The sequence below is a fragment of the Homarus americanus genome, unplaced genomic scaffold (genome assembly GCF_018991925.1).
Source record: "Homarus americanus isolate GMGI-L3 unplaced genomic scaffold, GMGI_Hamer_2.0 scaffold38393, whole genome shotgun sequence".
Lineage (NCBI taxonomy): Eukaryota > Metazoa > Arthropoda > Malacostraca > Decapoda > Nephropidae > Homarus > Homarus americanus.
Window position 1 is genome coordinate 85,215 of NW_024719307.1, and position 22,591 is coordinate 107,805.

At 35.3% G+C, this 22,591-nt stretch overlaps 1 protein-coding gene across 24 annotated transcripts in view; it reads right to left on the minus strand.

The window, feature by feature from the left end:
- The window catches only part of LOC121859966 (calcium-dependent secretion activator-like), a 381,073-nt gene that overhangs the window by 82,158 nt on the left and 276,324 nt on the right, over positions 1-22,591 (minus strand). For 20 of the 24 annotated variants that reach the window (XR_006087793.1, XM_042356936.1, XM_042356930.1 and 17 more), the window contains 5 exons: positions 21,527-21,639; positions 19,939-19,950; positions 18,763-18,768; positions 8,800-8,956; positions 3,456-3,597 (listed from right to left, as the gene is read on the minus strand). Coding sequence is in view for 23 of the 24 variants with exons in the window: in XM_042356936.1 (XP_042212870.1) it covers positions 3,456-3,597; positions 8,800-8,956; positions 18,763-18,768; positions 19,939-19,950; positions 21,527-21,639 (430 nt within the window). In the remaining variant the exon portion in view is untranslated. The remainder of the gene's footprint in view (positions 1-3,455; positions 3,598-8,799; positions 8,957-18,762; positions 18,769-19,938; positions 19,951-21,526; positions 21,640-22,591) is intronic. The other 4 variants (XM_042356942.1, XM_042356927.1, XM_042356925.1 and 1 more) reach the window with 3 other exon arrangements.

Here is a 22,591-nt window from a genome sequence, read left to right on the forward strand (position 1 = left end):
AAGTCTCTCATATTTGAAAATTTTACCAAATATTACAAAAAAGTAATATACAGTACAGTACAGTATATCATAATATTTAGATATGCCTCTCATATTTTGAAGTTGTACCAAATACTAAAAAAAAATTAATATATATTTTGTAACAGCAAAACATTACGAATTGTGGGTGATTTTGAATTTAGACGGGTACAAATTATGTTTTTTTTACTGTATTGTATGCTGTTTCTCATAGTATTTAAAACAGGGTGGCACCTTCACCATCTTCTGCAAGCACTTTGATGGTGGTTTTTCCAAATGACTAGAATCAAAGAACACAACACAAATAACTACCAATATTTAATTCAACACACGGTCTGACTGTCTTCAAAATGAGGCAAGCTTTTATTGCTAGCACTATGAAAATCAGAATACTGTGTGTGGTGATAAAAAAAAATGTCAATACAAACTTATTATTTCATGAACTGTCTATACTAGATTGTTTAAGTAGGCATCCTATGGCCTTTTTTGTACTTGCCCCGGTTATCGCAAAGGATGCGTTCCTAAAAGTCACTGCGAATAATTAATTAGCGAATTAATGTAAATAAGTGGCGATTTATTCCAGCCGGCATCTTTCACCACATATTTTTTAATACACTCCTCATTATCCGAGGCTGTTAGGGACCAGGGTCACATGTACTGTACTGTAGTCACAGTAAATGCAAGGAATAAATAAAAATTATATTAATAAATAAAATAATAGAAAAAATAATGAAGTGCCAGTTGGCAATAGTTTTAACTACATGCTGGGAGACTGGAAAAGCTGAGGCTTTCCAACACTACACTAGCTCATAGCTTAGCTGGTAGTGGGAGGCCGAGATACCTGATGCTGCACACCCCTCCCACGATAACACACCAACTACCGTGGATGGAAGAAATGTTTGTTCTCTATGTTTTTGACCTTATGATAATAATTTATTTTATTTTTATTATTATTTTTTTGCACATTATGTATATCTACCCAAAAATACCAATTGAAAAATAAAAATAACAGAGCTTGGCCTAGTAGAGGGACAGTCCTTGGCAACATACCTAGTCCACACATATGTTTATTTTACACACATACACACCCATACTCTTTATATTTCTTATTTTATATTAACATATCTTTTTTATATACTGTACAGGTACACTTCATATGATGCAATAAAATAACTACTGTACAATACCATAAAAACAATGCAAAAAACACTGAGTGAGTAAGTGAGTAAACATATAAACTAGAATTTAACTTTGCCATATAAAAAATTCTCAAATGCTACATTTTATTTTCCACACTGTGGTTTGGAATTACATGTACGTATAGGCATAGGGCGAGTGTCCCTCACGTGTGAATTTTACCACACATGCTCCGTGTGAATGGTCCTTTTGAACTTTATTAATTTCTAAACCACGCAGGTCCTCACTCGGAAAAAAAAACACTCATAAGAAACGGGCCTTACAGCGGAATATGAGAGCTGTGGCTAGCCCGCGCAGTTTGAAATATTACTGTAGGGTTCCATACTTTCTCTTTGCAAATAAGCTGGGTATGCTTTCAAAATATCAGAGGGGTGTTAAAAGTAAATTGCAGATAAGTGAGGTTGCGAATAGTGAGATATTTCTGTACTAACCAGACTCAATGAAAATTTTGTATTTATTAAAGCAGTTTTGGAACAGTTTTTGCATATTTATTGGCCTCTGGAACCAAACTAATTACAGTATTTCCATTTAATTCAATTAAACTATATTTCACGATTTGATAATTTATGATATTTTGAGGTATCTAACTCACAAATTATCATGACTCCACTGTACAAACAAAGTATATCCTTCCCACTTAACTCATAAGTTAAATATGTCCATTCATCCTTTCAATAAACCAAGAGCACATGATATCGAGGATTTCATTTCTATGTGGCATGTCAATAGAATCAACTTTTATTTCTAAAGAACAAGGAGACTGATGTGTGAAATTAGGAAGCAGGAAAGGCACATCCTGTTCTTCATTTTGAGGAAATATTTCCTTTGGTGCACTTTCATTACTTCTAAATACAGAGTTCTTCTAGTTTAGAGTCATACATACCATTCATAATGGCCCAGAGATCATAAATTAAGGATTTTGAGAGTGGAAACTCATTTTTTGTCCAAGAAGAGGAACCAAGGACCTGGAAACCTTCTTACTTCTCTCTGTAGAGTTATAAATTGGCAGGAAGAGGTAAGTGTGAAATTCTTATATGAAAAAGTCGGTCTTGCAGGTCAGTCACTTCCTCAACTCATTCATAAAATTAAATCTATTACTTCAATCTTTCATTATAATTAACAAATGGCCCTCTGATATCAGAATGAAAAAAAAAAGAAAGAGAGGAGATATTAAGAGACTCTTGTGTTGGAAATACTCTGCACCATTTAACATTCTATGGTGACAACAGGAACAACATTTTTCCACAGTACCAAAGAATGGCAATCTTTCCCGCCTGAAGGGTGAATCATAGTGCACTCTTGTGGATGAAGCTTTAAACTTGGGAAAATATTAGACTAACTTCATACTTAAATGAATTCCTGCATCAAGCATCCTGCCTTAAATCTATAAAACAACTCTACAATATACAATTTAAGAAATAAAGTACTGCCATTGGGATTTTTATTTTTAATTCTTTTATAGATTATTTTCCTAAAATAGCGAATATGACGAATGTATAAATATCGGTAAGATCTTTTTTACTTATGCATATATGTAAATTTAGTAACATGAAAGACAAGTAAATTATTGATTAAAATATTTTAGAGGATAGTACTACATCAGTTTTAAATTTATTTACACCTAGTGACATTGATATTGCCATATTCTACACATTCAGAAAATGAAGTTCTACGGTCTGATTGCCAACTAATGACCAGAAATTCTGAAACAGCAATTGCATATACTTGCCAAATAAAATTCTAATGTGTAGAAACTTTCCCTGAACTTAGGAACCCACTGACCAAAAACTACTCATTTCCCAGAATGCCTTTTTTAAGTACACAGACAAACAATAATTACAAAACTCTTAATCTACATTGTCTTTAATGAATATTATTTACTTTGGAAACTAAATAATAATCATAAAGTAGTAAATCAAATTATATATTACTGTAATCAATAATTCCAAGTCTTAAATTCTTTCTACAATAATGAAACTCATTTGATTTTCATCTCTTGTTCATATTCATAAATTGTATTGTCTATGTACCTGAAAAACTATAATATTTTACATATGTACTTCATTCATTATATGTATCTGCCTTCAACAAATTTCTACTAAAATGCTGTTTCAGAATGAGTGATGCAAAACTGAGAGTGGTGCAAGAAAAAGCAACAGAGTTAGTGTCACAAGTGTGTTAGGCACTTGTCTTATTTCCTGGTTTTGTGTGTTTGGTCTACTAACGGCCTCCATACTAACCCCTTATTCTCCCACCGTTCCTTCTCGAAGCCCTTGTGAATGGACTGAGCTATCGAGGATTCCATCAGGTCCACGTATCGAACTACCATCGGTGCAAACGTCTCTCTGAGATGTTGGTGAAATCGTCCATTTTTTAGGTTGTCTGTATAAAGAAAAAATAATAAGAACTGAAGATTAATCGAGGCTACTGTATAGCCAACTACCTGAAACTCTATCAACACTTTTCACAAAAAAAAATCATTAAATTCCTATTCCTACCTGATGCTGCATCCATTTGATTTTTTTTATATGACTGACTCTAGGCAAAGAATATGAGGTGGTAAATGAGATTTGACAAAAAAGTTCTGAATGTGGTTTTGTGTGCTGTATAAGATAGAGAGTTGGAATGGAATGAAACAGCTTTGTGGAATAAGGATGTGGCAAAAAAATTTGACAAGAGTCAAACAAGTGCATTCAAGTTGATACGGTCCAATAAATTTGCATAATCTGTATTATCATCCACAAATATACCTGTACTGTACTGGCAGTAAAGGTTGCTCTGCCATCTTGAGGGATAAGCCTCATAGTAGACCAATATACAGTACAGTATATGGCAACAAATAATAGATTGACAAGTCGAACGCTTACCACAAATATTTCGATAAAGCATCTCGTGCAGGAATTTTAAACGAGAAACTGTATACAGGTACTGTATACCTCTGGCAACAAAGCCTCTGGAAATGAAGCATCTTTATTATGAGGTTCATTTCCCCCCTCCTATTTGCTTATAATTAAAAAAAAAAAAACTAATGGGAATTCAACAAAAATGCATCGCCACGGTTGTTTGTTTTGATTTCAGGCCAATCAGAACTAAGTGCACAACTTAAAACATAACACACATCGGCAGTCAGATTACTGGTAATGAACTTATAAAAGTTGTGTAAAAATTATTTTAATACCCCCTGTACTCTAATGTGACTTAGAAATAAAGATAATGTACTGTAATATGAAACAATAAAATGACAAAAAATTAGGAGTATGGGTGTGTATTGTGTGTGGGTGGTGAACGTATGTTTAGAGGTCGTGGGTGGTTTGTCAATAGTGCATCAGGTAACTCAAGCTGGTTAGGCCTATTTCAATCTAAACAAGTACAGCTCGCAATCATCTCTACTGTAAGTTTACTTTATCTTGTTCCCACTAATTGTCAAGTTAGATTTAGTTACATTTAAACTAAGCTTAAAATAATTATTTTCCCTTATAAAACCTGGGTCTAGATCACACACACACACACACACACACACAGAGTACTGTACAGTACAGTGCAGTGCAGTACAGCAATCACACACACTCTCAGCTTCATATCACCCAGAGGATAGAAGGAGCTATTTCTTGTACATAAAATGTATACTGTACTCTTGTATCTTATGATGTTCCTACTAATTTCATTGCCTGATTCACCTTCTTCTCACTTAAGTTCATTGTCGACATCCACACCCAGGTCCTTTACACATTCGGTTTCAATTAATGCAGTCTCTTCATCCTGTTGGGACCTGTGATTTGTCTCCTTACTGTTGGTGCAACCCAGGTGCATCCTTTTGCACTTCGTGACATTGAATCTTAGCAGCCATTTCTCTGACCATTCTTTAAGCTCATAGAGATCTTTCTGTAGCTCTTCACAGTCTGCTTGGTTGTCAATTTCCCTAAATAACTTGGCATCGTCCTCAAACATTTGTTTGGAGGAGTGTGTAGCTTCTGGCATATCATTTATGAAGCAAACAAACAACAACGAGCCCAATACACTGCCTTGTGGTACCCCGTTTGTCACGGGTACATATGATGATTTCGTACCATTTATCACCACACACCGTTTGGGGTCATGCAGAAAGTCTCCAATCCACACTAGGGCACTTCCCCAAATCTTGTACCCTTCCAGTTTAATTTTCAGCTTTTCATAGGGTATGCTGTCAAAGCCTTGGCAAAATCTAGGTATATATTGTCGATATTTCCGCCTTGTTCTAGAATTTGAGTCCAAACATCCAGTACCTTGAGTAATTGTGTTAAGCAGGATTGTCCTGGCATAAAACCGTGTTGGCAGTGCTTTACAATGTTGTTTCGTAGTATATGTACCATCATGGCATCTCTTACGATGCTCTCTAGTACTTTGCAGACTATGCTAGTCAGGGTCACTGGTCTATAATTATTCATGGAGGGACGATCACCCTTCCTGAATATATGACTCACATAAGCCATTTTCCAGTCATCGAGGACCTTTTGCTCATCCAGGCATTTGCAAAACATGATTTTAAGGGGGTCCGCAAGCTCATTACACAGTTCTCTCAACACTTTGGGGTGTACCCTATCAGGGCGAGGACTCTTGTGAATCTTTAGCTTTGACAGTTTGTTTCTTATAACCTCATCCGAAAACACAATGTGGGTCAGCACTGTGTCAAACCGTTTGGTTGACATTTTGTGGCAAAGTGAACATCCAAAAATGGATGTGACTAAGTTCTACCTATCACAATTCCAGAAAGATAAAACACAAAAAATATCTATGTGCTGTACACATACATACAGTATGTATCACCAACAAATGTGGAAAATTTTAAATCATTCAAGTGAATATGAAATTAGCTGATTATACAAAACTAGCGGCTTTGATGTGTGAAAGAAAAACAAGTAAAACTATATAAAGGTGACTAGTTACCACTAAGAACATAAACGTACAGAAGGGAAATGCAGAGAGGAAGAAGTCGTATAACTTATGGGTATTTATAGGCAGTGCAGCAAGTGTGTGCATACCAAGCATACTCATGTAGCTATTTATGAGCTTCTACAGACTTTGAATTTATTCAAGGGACTCTAGCGTGTGCAATGTACAGTACGGACCTCAGTGGTAAGGTACAGATGCAATAAATTTCCTGAAAGAAAACACAAACAATCTGCCCCTGCAGCACAACTGTGACCACATCATAATTGTTGGTGACTTGAACCTGCACCTCATTAAATGGGGTTTCAATAAGCTCCTCTAGTTTTAACCTAAAAGAATTTCACAGATTTCTTGCCCACATCTTCAGGTCTTCCTTTCACAATGTTGTGACTGAGGCTATTGTTAGATGTAAACCTCTTGGGTACAAGGGATCATCACACCAAAAGCTTATCCTTACAAACCTTGACATCTCAACAGGGCCAGTGGAGGAATTTATTTGTATTTTGTGGCTGTGGGATAGGATTGACTAACACTTACTTTGATCAAAGCTTACTGCCAGTAACTGGCATACTAACTCGATAGTGTTCAGTAATCAAGTGAGAGCCTTCACCAATTGCTTCCTGGATCTTCAGCTCGCAGATATTCTACATCAGCAGTATAGTATTTGATTAAACTACAATTTTAATCGACAAAGTAACTAACGTGAAACAATGACAATGGAGTGGAAATTACATGTAACTCTTGTTCATAATCTACATAAACGATCTAGATACTGGGATCAGCAGTGACATAAGCAAGTTTGCGAATGACACCAAAATAGGGCGGCAGATTGAATTAACGTTTATATATGGAAAATGAATAATACGTACAATTCATTAATGCCTGTACTATGTAGATTATTAAAACACACAAGAGGATAAGAGACGGCATTGTTGTCAGTGTTTACATCCATAATGTCAGTTATCCACCTGAAACTGAAGAAAATAAGACCCTGGTTGTTATTGTAATTAAATTAATGTAAAAAATATGTATGTTTTAATTAATGTTATTTAATGTACACTAGAAGTAATCACTGATATTAAAGAAAAAGTGAGACTGGTAGTGGAACGCCAATGTATACGTGCATACTCAAGGAAACATAGTCATTTATCTTAAGAATATGTACAAAAGATTCATTATTGTTTATTATTGAATATGTATTTGATTGAATTAATGTTTATATATGTGAAATAAACAATGCAATTCATCAATAATATGTAGAATATTAAAACACAACGAGGCGACAAGATGGCATTGTTTTCGTGAGTGACGATGGTTCTACATAAGAAACTGAAGAAAATAAGACCCTGGTTGTAGCTGCAGTGAACTTAATTTAAAAAACTGAATATCTGTATGTATGTTTTAAGTACAGTAATGTTATTTAATGTTAATAAATGGAACACTAGAAGTAACTAACCACTAATGGTAAAGAAATAAAGCGAGACGATTGGGAACGCCAACGTATGAACAGTAAGTGCGTACACGTGAAAACATCGTCATTTCTTAACATATGAATGTGAAAGCAACACTTATTTACTGTTCATATATGTTTTAAATAATATTTACGAAAGTAAAACTAAAATTCTATTCACCAATGGCGGTAAAGTCTAAAACATAAGGACAACCAATGAATATTGTGCGAGTTGTACTCAGATGAAATCATCCGGTTCAACTCTGGCTGAAGCTGTTACTGAACTTGAAGTTGATGTTGAGGCTGCTTATGATGCTGAATTTGATGGTGTAGCTGAAGTTGATGGTTTAGGCCTTCGAATAATAAAGCTATCGAAAGAACCTTGCACAGCTGCTTTCTTTTCTCATTACAGTATACATCTTTATATAGAGGTCATTTGCATTTATTTAAATTTTAATGCTTTGTTCTGTTAATGCATCCACTTCAGAAAATATGTTCATTGCTTGCTCCATATAATATCCACAGACCTCCCACTTTTTTCATATCGTTTTAACACATCTAGTTTCTCGGCTAAGCTTATACACTTTCTATTAGCTTTTGAAACAACACTATCATCACTTGCTCTCTTGCTCATTTTGAATAGGGATGCAAAAATGCTGTAAGAAACCTGAGAAAGTCTTTCTCCTGTTCCGTTTCCAGACACGTGAAAACAAAAGGCCCGCCAAGCTCCGATTGTTGTTTACAAGTCATTAGCAAGGCAGCTTCTTTGCGCAAGGCGCTCTTCATTTTTACATTAATTTTTTTTATAATACATATTGGGATTTAGCTATTATTTATATGAAAATGTAAATTTATTTTATTTTCATTATATTTTGGTCGTAAATACACACACACACACACACACACACACACACACATATATATATATATATATATATATATATATATATATATATATATATATATATATATATATATATATATATATATATATATATATATATATATATATATATATATATATATATATAAGTACATATATGTGTGTGTGTGTGTGTGTTTGCTTGTTTGTTTTGTTTTTGTATGTGTGCTTGTGTGTGCAAGTGAAATGGAAGTATTCTTCCATTCAAACATTCCTGTTTATGTCTCATCAGGTAGCAATATGAAGAAACATTAATAACTTCTAGGAGTCTATTAAATATACTTGCCATCTGTTCTTAGGTAGTCATTGAGTATCTGGAAGAGCGGGAAGGAGTCCCAGGTATCGGGTGGTTGTTCAGCCAAAACTTGATCCATATCTACAGCAAACAGGGACCAGAAGATCTCTGCATGTTCCACCAACAGGTCGCTGAACCATGCAAATGCCTGAAAACAATTTGCCCAGGCATTAAGTTTATGGGAGGTAGTTGAGAATAAAGATGTCAATAATTGGTGGTGAAACAGAGAAGTTGGTAAGACTAACAAGATTCATATCTGCAGATCAAAAAGTAAAAAAATATATAATAATTTTACATTTGTAGATATAACAATTTCAGATGTCAAGTTAAGAGAAAAGTTGTAATATATACAATCACTGACATGTTCAGATATGAATAAACGTAACATTACATTACAAAATGCAAAGGAGTGCTGCACAAAAGGGTAACAGTGATACAGCTATAACGTTTAAATGCTAACAAAAACCTTGTATAACAAATGCTTCTATAGTTTAAAGGTCAAACAAAACTCTTTTTCTCTGACCTAGTCTTAGTTAGTAGAGTAAAAGAAACACTAAATAAACCAGGGATCATAAATGTAAATGTGTACCAATAACAGTGATTTAAAACAAGGCATATCAAGATAGGTAACAATATACTGTGCCATATCACAGTACAGTATACTTGTGACTTCTGTTCAAGTAAATGATTACTATAAAGGAAGGAACACTGCCATGTAAATTCCTTTGGTGAAACTTGAAACAAACACCTCTCTCTCTTTCACTAATTGGTCTACTTTTCTTGTTCAACTATAATATCAATGACAAAATGAACGAATGAGGGTACAGTACAGTATATGGATAGAAGTGTTTCGACTTGTGAAGACCCATTTCTATACATACTGTATTTATAAACAATATTTTTAATTATTACTCATTTTCAATACCAACGGAAGGAACACGAAGCAATGTAAAATTTATTACCTGTATTTATATGTTGTGTCATACAAGTGGAAGTGCTAATACTGGTTACAATTTTACATAGTATTAAAAACCTGGGGTCATGATTCACAAGATTTCCATTTAGTACATATATCCACAAATGAAAGATTTTTCATATAGTGTAGTAGGAGTTCTTGAACTTTTATATAAACATTTGGCTTTCAAGAAAAAACAGTAAGTTTAGGAGCAAACTGATAAACTACCCTGTAGTCTTGTTATTGAGGAATCCAGTTGTGAAAATCTAGCAACTAAGACAAAGATGTAGTGCAGTACAGTATACAAGCACTCCTCAATTTAAGAAAGGGCTCTGTTCCTGAAAAAACATTTGTAAAACAATAATTTGTAAATAAAATGCGATTTTTCCATGAAGTTCCATCTATAATTGTAGATACAGTACCAGTATACAGTTTAAGAAAAAATCCACCCCAAAACTTACTTATGACAGCTAAGACCAATTTAAGGGAAACTAAAATTTGTATAGACATATCCCAATTTACAAGATGGTTATGTTCTTAAAAAAATTCCAGTAAATAAATTTTTCATTAAAAAAAATTTGATCCTCAACTGATCAGCTACTGCATCATCCTTTGTTTATATGACAAATGCTGCGGTCACAGATGCTTGAGGTATGACTGATGCCCCAGGGAGTCTTGGCTCCTGCCAGATGTGCTCAGTACTCTCTGTTTAATATTGATTTAATTTTGCTTCCACAGTTTCCTCAAAAAACACAAAAGGGATATAACTGAGTTAAACACTGGTAGAAGTTTATGAAAAGTGCTAAGCGTAGAGAAAGGGTGGGTGGGGGATTTTGCAAAAACATGGATCAAGGACAGTCTATGAACATAGTGCCTAGATAAAGTGCTATACAAATGGTTCAAGCAACGAAATGTGAGTAAATAGGCACATTTTGTTATGTATGTTAGTTAGCACTTGCACCAGTTAGCAAGCTAGGCTTCGGACTCATCTCAGCTGAGTGAGCTGACACTTCATTCCTTGTGCATTGCCAGCATTCTCCACACCTCCAAACATTTTTTCACCTCAAAACTCTCTTATAACTCTACTCCTTTAATATACAGTGATCCCTCGGTTAATGAGATGTCGGTTAACAATTTACCTTCCATAAGATTCTTAACTTCGGGTAACGAGCATTCCCCCGATTAACGAGCCGACTTCAACATGTTTTCGCTTGCATTTGGCGGTCCACCAGCTGTAGTATTAGTCCGCCAATACAGTAATCGGTTTTAGGGCTTAAATTCCTTACTATTTTAGGAAATATCAAGAAGTTTATACTATTCAATAATATTAAAAGTTTAATATTAACGTTTTTGGTCATTTTAACAATTATTGAACATAATTGAAGGTAAAGAAACTAGTTTCTGGCATGCCATCCAGCCTGTTAACACACCAGACAGGCGTTAGTCTCTCTCCGTTTTCAGTGGAGGTAACATCTTGCTTGAGACTCTCTTCAACTAAATGCTTTTTTTCTGTGTTTCCAAGCAAATTATTGGTCATTTTGAAATTTCTTTTACATATTGACAATATATAATGCAGTGCAGTGTTGATTTAAAGAAAATAATCTTGAATTACACCAAGAGAACTAAAATTTTATGGGTGAAATGGTGCCATGGGGTGACTTCTCTTCCACCCCAATGCCTTCTCTTCTCCCTTCTCCTCCACCCCCATTCTAATTCCCATCATCATCATCATCCAGGAGCCTTCTACATACACACCTCAAAATAAGTGTACTTTTCTACCTTTTTTGTTGAATTTAGGCAGTTTTCGGTGAGCTGGAACCAATTACCCAAAAACCCATTGAAACAATGGTTTCGGTTAACGAGTTTTTCGGTTAACGAGCAACCTGCTGGAACGGATTGTGCTCGTTAACCAAGAGACCACTGTATAGTAAATGACTTTACCTAAAATTAAAGAAAATGATAAGTGAAGGATGCTGTGATGACATATTCTCTCCAATCTGTCTAAAATTGTATTTATATAGCAGAGTATGGTTGTGTTTAGTAAAATATTAAAGGTTCTCTACAATCATAATATATTTCCTATTTCAAAATTTCTGCATTAAGATAAATAAATCAATTCATGTGCACTCAATTAGAACCTTCTAGATGTGTAGACACGCTTGTTGTTTACATACATTCCTGTATTTATGAAAATTATTTCTTTAAACATCACCCCAAATCATGAGTCATGTGTCTAAAAAAGACTTGCCAGCGCTTCATCATGCACACCCTTCATCAAGAAACGGCAAAAGAGTGTACATTAATTTTATGGTGAAATTAGAGAATATTAAATTACATGAGCATCAACTTCTTCTGTGAGGAGAATATGATGGATATACTTCTCAATAAATCATTCATTGCCACATCTTGTATACAGGTATTTCATTTATGCCATAAGGTTAGTAAATTTTAGTGTAAATATATGAATGTGCTGGCTAGCTGATGTGGGGTGGTAGAGGTGGGTAGTCAGGTGATGAACAGCCACGAGATTGAAGTTAAGCACACGCAGTAATGGTAATTCAATCGCTGCAAGCTGTTTAACACTCTTACGGTTTTCATACGCAGAATTGTGTAGATATAAATTATTGCTTTAGGGTTTTCAGATGCAAATTTGCTCATGAAGTTAAAAATTTAAATAAAATAATTTAACGTTTACATCTGAATACTAGACACGCAAGATGCACATTTGGCAATGTCAGCGTGATCTGGCAACTATGTAGACTACACTCCAAGGTCACCACACCAGTCACCCTTTTGTGTTTAAAGGACCCAGGATATAACGCTGACTTACATTTCTCTTGCATTTTCATAACAGTATTGTGAGAGTATTGAACCACGCCTCATGTTGCTGGCGAGGGTGCTGGTGTGGGAAGATGTAAAAAGTGCAAGGAGATTGCACCATATGGTGATAGTACAGTGCCTCTTGATGCCTCTCCTGAGTGAAATATTTATGTTTTCACAACTTTTCTTCTTCAACCATTTTATTCTAAATATGTACGCTTTATAACAAGATTAGGTTCACATTGCCAACACATGAAATATCGAAGGTATAAAGTGATGGAAAACATATTCATTAAGCTTAAACAGAATGTGTTCTACTCGCGTTTATGTAAAGAACTATGTCTTTTATCGTGATAACTTATATAAAAGTGTTTGTAGATAATTTATTTACAATGTTAATGCAACAAATCCCACCTTTTTATCTCAAATATCAAGCTTGCTATGAATCATTACGTAGAATTATCTCTCGTGAGGCGCAGAGTGGGCTAGATGAGGAAGAGGTCATGTTCAAGGATGAGATGGTGTATATAATCAGAGCTGGGTTAAAGGGGGATGTACACACTGAGGATTATGAAGAAATGCGTAGTGGAAAAGGAAGGGGAAAGAATACTTGAGCTTGGGGATAATGTGCACTGATTATGGTTGTATGCAACACACTGTTTAAGAAGAGGACAAGTAAGCTGATTACACTTGAGTCAGGTGGCAGAAAAATCCAGATTGACTACCTACACAGAGAGTTCCATCTCTCATAATTTTTAACTTTTTGTGGACTTGCATCATTAGTAACCTAGTTATGCACTAAAAGACCTAAGGTGTTGAAGTGCATTAATAAAATTATAATGTTGGACACTTGTTTGGAAATCAGATAGGAAGTTTGTTGGGGATGTGAAGGTTATAAGAATGTGCCTTATATAATACTGCTTGTGACATGTTACTTAAAAGGTTCTGGGAAATAAAGACAGTATGTGTTCCAAGAAGGAGAGTTTAGAAATTGAAGGAGTAATACATAAGAGAAGCCTTTTATGTTGACTTAAGAATATTGGAATCAGCCTGCAGCGTGAGGGGTAGTGTATTGAGAAGCTGGGCCAAAATAAAGGATGTTTTGCTAAGTGCAGCTGACAATATGTGTGGATGGACAAAAGGCCCAGCCAGGCAAGCAGTAATATGGTGGTGGAATGATGACGTGGACTGAAAGATAAAGGAGAAAAGGTTGTTTGAGGTCTGGAAGATGGGTGGTGACAAGGAGGAGTACCTGGAAGCCAAGTGCAGGGATAGAAGAGAGATTTACAGGGCTAAAAAGCATGAACAGGACACATTCATAGATACGCTGAACAGTACCTGTACAGATACAAGAGACAAGGTACTCAGAATAGCAGTGCAACTAATGGGTAGACACATGGGCATTGTTCGTAAAGAGTTCTTGTGAAATGACTATGGTAATATGGTTATTGATAATGAGGAAATCAAGGATGCCTGGAGAAAATACTAAAGTCGACGACTGAAAGAGGAGAACAAATGGAAAAGGGTCAGCCTAGGAGCAGTAAAGCCAGTGCAGGGACCATGACCAAGGATTGAAAGAGAATGGGTGAAGAAAGCAACTGACATAATTAATGAAAAGGCAGCTGGAAGCTCGGGAATAGTTGCAAAAATGCTGAAAGCCTCAGACAACATAGGTGTGTAAATAGTGAGCAAGTTGTTTAATCAGGGGCAGATCAAGGAAGTTTTTTAGAATGTTTAAAAACAAATTATTTTCTGCAATAGTACTTGAGTATCTACAACACTTTCTAAGTCCTTTATTTAAATTTTAATAATCAAAGTTAATTACACTTCATATACAAAAGTATTTCTAGTTATAGTTAAGAAATACTAGCATAAAACTATTAAGCTGCATAACATGCATCACGGTTACTTCTTAATAAATAATTTTACTGTACAGTATAACCATATCTGTGTTAAGTACCATAGTTAACAATCTACACAATGCACTGCCACATGAGTTTTAGCTCCGTATTAGTCTAGATGATTGACTAGTGAGGAGAATCGTTAGGAAAAACGAAAATTCTGAAAATTTGTTTCTTACCTCTCAAACATCAAAAAAGGTTCCAGGAATTACTATGTTCCTAATTTTGCTTTCCCATTTTTTTATTCCATCTTGAACATGAACCAAAGTCAATTGGCTATCTCCAGCTGCAAATATCAGTTGTTTACATAAGCGACTGTAAGGCGAATGTCTCACTGACATTAACACTTCTGTCTATATATAGGTTATATAGGTATCCTTCATTTGACATTCATTCACTTGGCGATATACAATTCTTAACACCTTTTTTGTTTAACAATTGGTCAAAATTTGGTTTAGCAATGTTCGACTTACAGTACTGGGAAAAATTTGTGAGAAAAGTCAGAAAAACTGGAGATTCTGTGCTTCAAGTGCATATCATTACAATACTCTAAGGTAGCTTAGAAATAAATAAAATATAATATAAAACTACAAAATATTAAAAATGAAGAGCATGGTGGTGTACATGTGGGAAGTGAATTTGTGTACAGTATTGAGGCAGTGAGATGTAACTGTAACCAGCCGCACTCTCCCTCCCCCTATATGATGTCACGGCATATAAGAAACAGCTACAAGTTTCTTCAGCTTGGTGACTGCCTGGCTTATCTGTATCACGTGTATACTGTACCAGTAAATGTGAGGAATAAATAAAATAATTATAAATCAAATAAAAGAAAAATTACTGTGATGGCATTTGGCAATTACTTCATGGGACATGAGACAGAGAACAGCCGAGAGATCCCTTATGCCTCTCTTCACTCCTCCCCTCTGTCTCTGTCACAAATGGCACACTTACCCCCATGGACATAATTTTTTTTTTACTATCTTTATGTTTTTGACCCTATGATAATCTTTTTTTTCTGCATATTCTGTATGAAAAATTGTGTATGCATGTAACATAGTAAAAGAAAATAAATAAAGATATATATATCAACTCAAAATTATGAGTTGAAAAATAAAAATGACAAAGCTCCCACCACCACCACCACCACTACTACCCCCCCACCACCACCCTGACGCTGCACCTCCCTCCCTCTCCACTCCTATGATTCCTGGGGACATAATTAATTTTCATTACCGGGATAGGCTGTTGTTAAATAACACTTTACCAGGGTTGTTATTGTTGTTAAGTAACACCTTGCCAGGGTTGTTGTTGTTAAATAACACTTGACCAGAATTGTTAAATAACACAAGTGTTTTGAAAAATAGGTGAACAGATCACCCAGTCAGTAAACACACATAGGGAGCAGTAAAGGAAGATTAATCCAGTCTGCTGTGAACGGCAAGTAAGAGGAGCAAATATACTGTATACGTATAGCTAAAAGAACTCTCCCAAGGGCATTGTACAAGCAAAGGCTCGAATGGAAATACCAGAAGCTAATTAACTCATACACTGGAACTCTACCCTGAAAATTTCAAACCTGCACAATATACAGTACCTGTAAATATAGCTCATTGCAAAAAAATTCTTCATAGAGTGAGATTCAGACCACAGGAAAGTAAGACCCTAGGGCATATAATCCTACCAAGATCCCCCTCCATATGTCAACTGAATGGCTGGAGGAGAGAGGATCTGATCATACCAGTGCCTGAATCTAACACTCTTTCCATGATACCCTGGAGTTTATCATGTATATAGTTTCAAAACAATCTTCCACAAAATGAGTAATTACTTCAAAGAGTTTCATAATGCCTCTCTTAGGGCAAATGAAGGTAAGAATGTTTCCGATCTCTTCAACATACTTCTACAACCTTATCCTAAGCACAACCTTCCCCACAGCAATATCTGCTGGAAGGAAACAGTCACAAGTGGCAAACCTCAGAACACCTTGGTTGGGAACTAGCTTAAAAAGTACCAACAGACAGGCTTGTCACCCCTCCAAATAGCAACACTCCATGGGCAGATGAAGACAAGTTATGGCATGCATTAAGGGCAAAGCAATTCAAACAACAACAAACTCAGATCCCTACCCTTGACACAGTAATGTGGAGAGCTGACTTATGCCCTGGGGTGACATAGGTCTTACCCAATTGAATTATATGAAAAATATGTAGTTTAGTCATAATCTTAACGATCAAATTCCACATCAGCAGAAATGTATATCCTGCTCAAGATGTCCACTCTTACTCATAATGTAGTGAATTATGCAATGTCACACAATCATGAGGGCGAAGAAATGGGTGGCATGGGTGGGGGGGTTGCACCCCCCCCCCAAGCTTCCCAAGGGAAGGCTTCCAAATATGTCCGCATTAATCTTCATATACACGATAAAAACTGTTGCAAACTATAAATGATAAAAATAATTTAATAAGTTTTGAGCTAGTTTCTGATATATAATTATATCCCTATATTGTCATGAAGTATCATAATCGTATTTTAGCATAAACGGGTTACTGAGTGAGGAGGACGTGGTCCAGATGCGAACTTTACTCCCCTCAAGGAAAAAGAAATGATTCCCCTGCAAAGAAAACAGGCAATATGACCCTAGTGATCCTAAGTGCATTATCTGTAATAGTGGTGCCTTAGAGTAAGCCTGCTGTGCATGAGAGTGGCACTGTAAATGAAGAACTATAACTCAGACTTAATAGGTAACAAGATAACAAGCCCAATGACTTTCACTGAATGACCCAATCCAGCATCAGTCAGCTGCCAGGCCCCCTGAAAAGTTCCTCTGTTTCTTCATATAAAACACTAAACAGTAAATGATTACCTCACAAAATAGAATATAAATGAAGTCTTGATTCCTACCAAGGCAGCCAGTGTACCAACATCCAAATGGAATATTATTTTTTTTATTTTGGACCACACCAGAGTACAGTATCCCCTGCTGGGCTTAGAAATGACAACCTCATATGAAATGATTAGGGCTGAGATACACACTGTTAAGTAGGAATATCCCTGGATTGGGTGACTTGGTGCTGGATTGTGTGGTCCTACATGCCAACATGCCAGCTCAACTCAAACTGAGTCACTAGACAATTGCAAAAACTCTTCTAACATGATAATACAGCATCTCTGGCTAATACTAATACTTAGGATTGTGTGACTACTATATCTAAATCTTGCACAAAGTGCTTAACCCTTAAAGGGCGGGTATATTTATGTGCTGTCAAGCCCAGCATGGGTTATATTTCACTACATAGAAAATGGAGCAAATCGCTTGAGATTATGTTGTTCAAATGCACGTACAATGTGCCCTAATTGAGATTTTTTTTTTGCATCATTTGAAAGTTCAATCTTTTTTATACAAATTCACATTTAGTCAATAAATACAAGAAACAATAATTTCTTGGGGAAATCGCAAGCTGAACTGGGAGTACATGTTTATCCAGCTCTGGAACGAGCCGCCAGTGTCGTCATAGTAACCAGACAACACCACAATCATGAGTGCACCCAAACAACGGCACAGAAAACCTAAACATCATATGATGTCTGCCGCCCTTTATGCGTTTTCCTCTCAAACAACATATGATGTCCGCCACCCTTTAAGGGTTAAAGGGATGAGGGGTTGCACTTAATTCTTAACCGAGATGAAAGTGATCAGGAAGACACTCGTTAGGTTTGCACAAGTACTGTACCTGGAACTGAGGGTTGACCTGATGAAATAGCAGTTTTTAACCAAGCCAATGTGGGTTGTGGGGCACACAAGTAGTGTGGCAGCAAGCATCATTACCCTTTAGACTTAAATGGCAGCTGACATCTTGATGACCCATTTTGTAAGGTTTAGGGTTGTGATGGGAAGGTTTGAACTAGTCAATTAGTTCCATCACCATTATCAAGAGATGGTAGTTTACAACCCATAGACTATGACTGGTAATACAGTACAACAGTTCCCTGAGCCAGGCTTTAGGTTATAAATTCATGTTTTTTGTTAGGTTATAATTTTTTTTTTTTCCACAGAACACTATACGTTGATAAGCCATGGTGTTTTTGATGATGCCAGCTGACTACCAGCATGCATCTGTCATCCAGGTGTTTGTCCGATATACTCGCTAGAATGGCATTTTATTCACATCTTTAGAAAATATCACAACGACAGAAAATAGTGCATTCCAGCTTAATCATGCAGTCCAAGAAAGCTACATAAAAAAACCAGACAGAAGCCAAACATTTACTTACTTTATCCTGTGAACACACAAAAGAGAGAGGAGAGAGACACATGTTAGAAGGCACGAAGAGGAAGCTAGAACTGAGGCACATAGATTTACTGATGCTCACCTCAAGACAATGCACGGAAGCCCAACACAAGACACTTGCTCTCACACTGATATTAATGAGATCAAATAATGATTCAAATTGTATCTTTGTTTAATATAATAAGTAAATTAATTCATTTACTAACTTTTGGTAAAAGGGAATTGTCTTATATACTGCATTATTTTCTACAATATATTCTACATTGGCAATCACATATACTGTAATAATATATCAAATCCTATAAGCATTATCAGTAATGCACAGAAATTAAAAGAATATGCAAAGTGCATCATAAATATGTACAAAATTTTGCTATATATAAAAAAAAATGTGTTGAAGCCTCCATAAGTTATCAATGACATTGCTTAAAAATTAAAAAGATCATTACTTAATTAACAGCTTCCTTGTTTGGGTAACTGAAAGTGATTTTAATGAGTACTGTGATATAATATTATCTTAGGATTTATTTTCTTCTAAATATTAGAGTACTTAAAATGATACTATATACTGAACAATAGTTGTCTACACACTATGAAAATTTACTCTATTGAGAGTGCATCTGTGCATCTTCCTGATTGATATTAAATCAGAAAGATTAAAAGATCTATTTAACATAAGCAACTATTTTAATAATTAATGTAGTAAACAAAATCTATGAAAACATTTCGTGCCAAAATTGCAAAAAATTGCAAGCAAATAAAAGGAATAATTTAAGTTTTTAAAGTATATTAGCTTAATTACATAACTGAGAATTAAAAGTTAACCCTTAAACCAGTCTACAAAAATAAGTGCAACACAGAAAGCATAGTGCTAGCTTTATTAGATAAAAATCTTTAAGCCTTAGAAAAAATGTAGTTTACTTCAGTGCTTTTAAGCAAGCAAATAAAAACAAAAAATAATATATAAATAAAGAAACCAAAAAATAAATAATATTTGCACTTGGGTGGTTCAACGAGTGTATATGAAATATATCAAAATCAATATCTGGATGAATTGAATGAAATGGCTTTTAAGTGCACAACAAAGACATTAAAGGAACCTTGAAGTGAATCCACCACTGTGCTAAATAATTAATACCACTGCCTACTAAACACTCACCGATCTGAAAGCCTACAAACCAGAGAGAGAGCAGAGGAGGAGTACATTGAAACATTAGTACACATGAATACACATAACATACATATGCACAGGTACATGGCTGTAAACGTTATCCAAAACTGAGCTCGACACAACTTCTAGATAACATTCAGGTCAACATACCTTCAGTCGAACTAGAGACATACGAATATAGCCAGAATAAAAATAATGTACTGTTAATTGAGAGACTTCTGAGAATATATGTGTGAGTGTTTTTGTCCAATAAGGACATACAGTTGCTGCTGAGCTGTCAATGTGACTACAGTACTCTAGAATAAAAGAAACAATCCTCAAAACTTAATAATGATTCCCTTGCATCGAAAAGATACTTCTTTTAAAACAGAAAAGAGCTCTCACATAAAGAACATCTTTTCTAGCCTGCATAAATGACATGATTAAAAAGAAGTGAGATTAAAATAAGGATAAGAATAATATGATAAGTGTCCTACACAAAACCCAATAAATCACTGGCAACAGTAGAAGAAGAAACTAATTATTATCAAGGACTATCTAGCTGTCAGTAGTCATTGAAAATTGTGGCTGGTTACAAATTTTTTTTTTTTTTTTTTTTAATTTCTGATACCTGTAGTACATAGGTTTTCAGTTTGTATCGCCCAATAGAGATCTACATCCCGAGATTTTAATATTCTATGCAGTTTTCATGCAGAATAAAATAGCAATCCTCAGGCAAAATTAATGCCCTACAGACCTTACAATCTTTGTAACTAATTGAGCAAATATACTCAACAAATAATGCTATGTGCATAACTCTGTCCACAGCCAGATGAGGAATTAATAGCTTACTTTTCTGTAAAAATGTCTGAAACATTTAACCACAGAAACAACATAACCTGGCATCAAAGTTAACTTTTTAGTGGAGACAAACTTGGGGTCTCAGCTTTTTTATAATTCTCATATAGATGGTTGCTGTGCATTCTACTAGTCATTAAGTGACAAGTTCCTAAATGAGATGAAATTCATCCTTAGATTTGTAAGAACCAAATAAAATTGAAATAAAGACTTAATATGCTAATAATAAGTCAAGTTAATCCAGGGCATTAAATTTTTATAATAACTTTATCAAATCAAAATTTGCACTAGGTTAAGAGCATACATTATCAGTTAAAATGAACAGGAATCAGACATCAATGGTTATCATATACTTGTGTCTGAAGAAGCAATGATTAATGATTTAATCTATAAACAGAAATTTATGTTAAAGACTGAGTTTATCATGCCTTAATTTATTTTTTCTTCAAAATATGTCTAATGCCAATAGTTTATAAAAGAATAATTACTTAACATTAATGATACTTTCATATTCATATCATTGGTATCGTAAACAAAAAATCTTAAAAATGGAAATATCCAAAAAAATAAAAAATGCTTTACACACTACACTTCATCATAAACATACTGAAGAATATAATTCATCTGTTTTAAACTTCAATCCTATTCTCACAGAAATTTAAACACCAAAAATGAGGCAACTCATATTTGTCATAGTGAATGAGTCATATGAGGTATGTATGGAGGGATCACAACCTACCTCTGCATGGTGTTCCTCATTCTGCTGCAAGAGGTCAACACACAACTCAGCCAGGTGAATGAGGTCATCCAACTTCCTGCCAGCAGACACTGCATTCTCACCACTAAGGTCCTCTGTAGCCATAACAAATACTTGATAATGATCCAGGTTGGATCAGCATGTAGCCTGACCTAACAATATTCTAAATTTCTTTATGAAGATAAATTATTACTGAAGGAGAATCAGCTCAACTTATAATGTCATTTATAAATTATTCAAGATTAATTTGAAATACAGACACCATGTACAAGTACTGTACTATATTTCTTTAAAATTTATTATTCAACAATCTCAATTTATTAACATTTTATGACAAAACATACATTAAAGGATAGCAAAACTTATCATTACGGTAAATACATTTCATGTTTTCTACTTCTGTATTACAAAGGACGTCTGTTTACCAAAACCATGAAAGGACTTTTTCAAAATGCAAAGGTACATAACAATAGCACTGTACGACAATTAGAATCCAAGGAAAAGATTAATTATAATGACTTGGGGTCGCACTGGATACACAACATCACTAGATGGGAGTGCACTGGAAAATACTTGGGAACTCGTGCTCTACGCACTTCAGTGTTAGTGGAAATGGTGGTCCTTCCACCCAACACTACCTTCATTTAACTGTACTGTACAGTAGTTCCCAATTAGTTTTACTCATACCCCAAAACAAATCTGACAGCAAAACTCATTACCCCGACTGAAAGTTTGTCAACTGTTTATTTCTATACTATTTTTGGTGTAGTGTTCAGCACATGAACCAGATGCGGTTCCGCGCGGGAGGAGTTAGGCAAGAGGTACCAACCCTGCTGTGTCCAGGACATGTCCGACACATGAATGACCAGTGGTTGTGTATGGAATTAACCCCAACATCCCGGTTGACATTCCGGAATGTCCATCTAGGGCACCCGGTTGACGTTCCGGAACGAGCTTTCAGCGCCATTGTTTGAATGCCCAGCGCGGGTTATAAGGTTCCAGCATGACTATTTGGTGGTCACGTCACATGCAGGGTAGCTGCGGTTA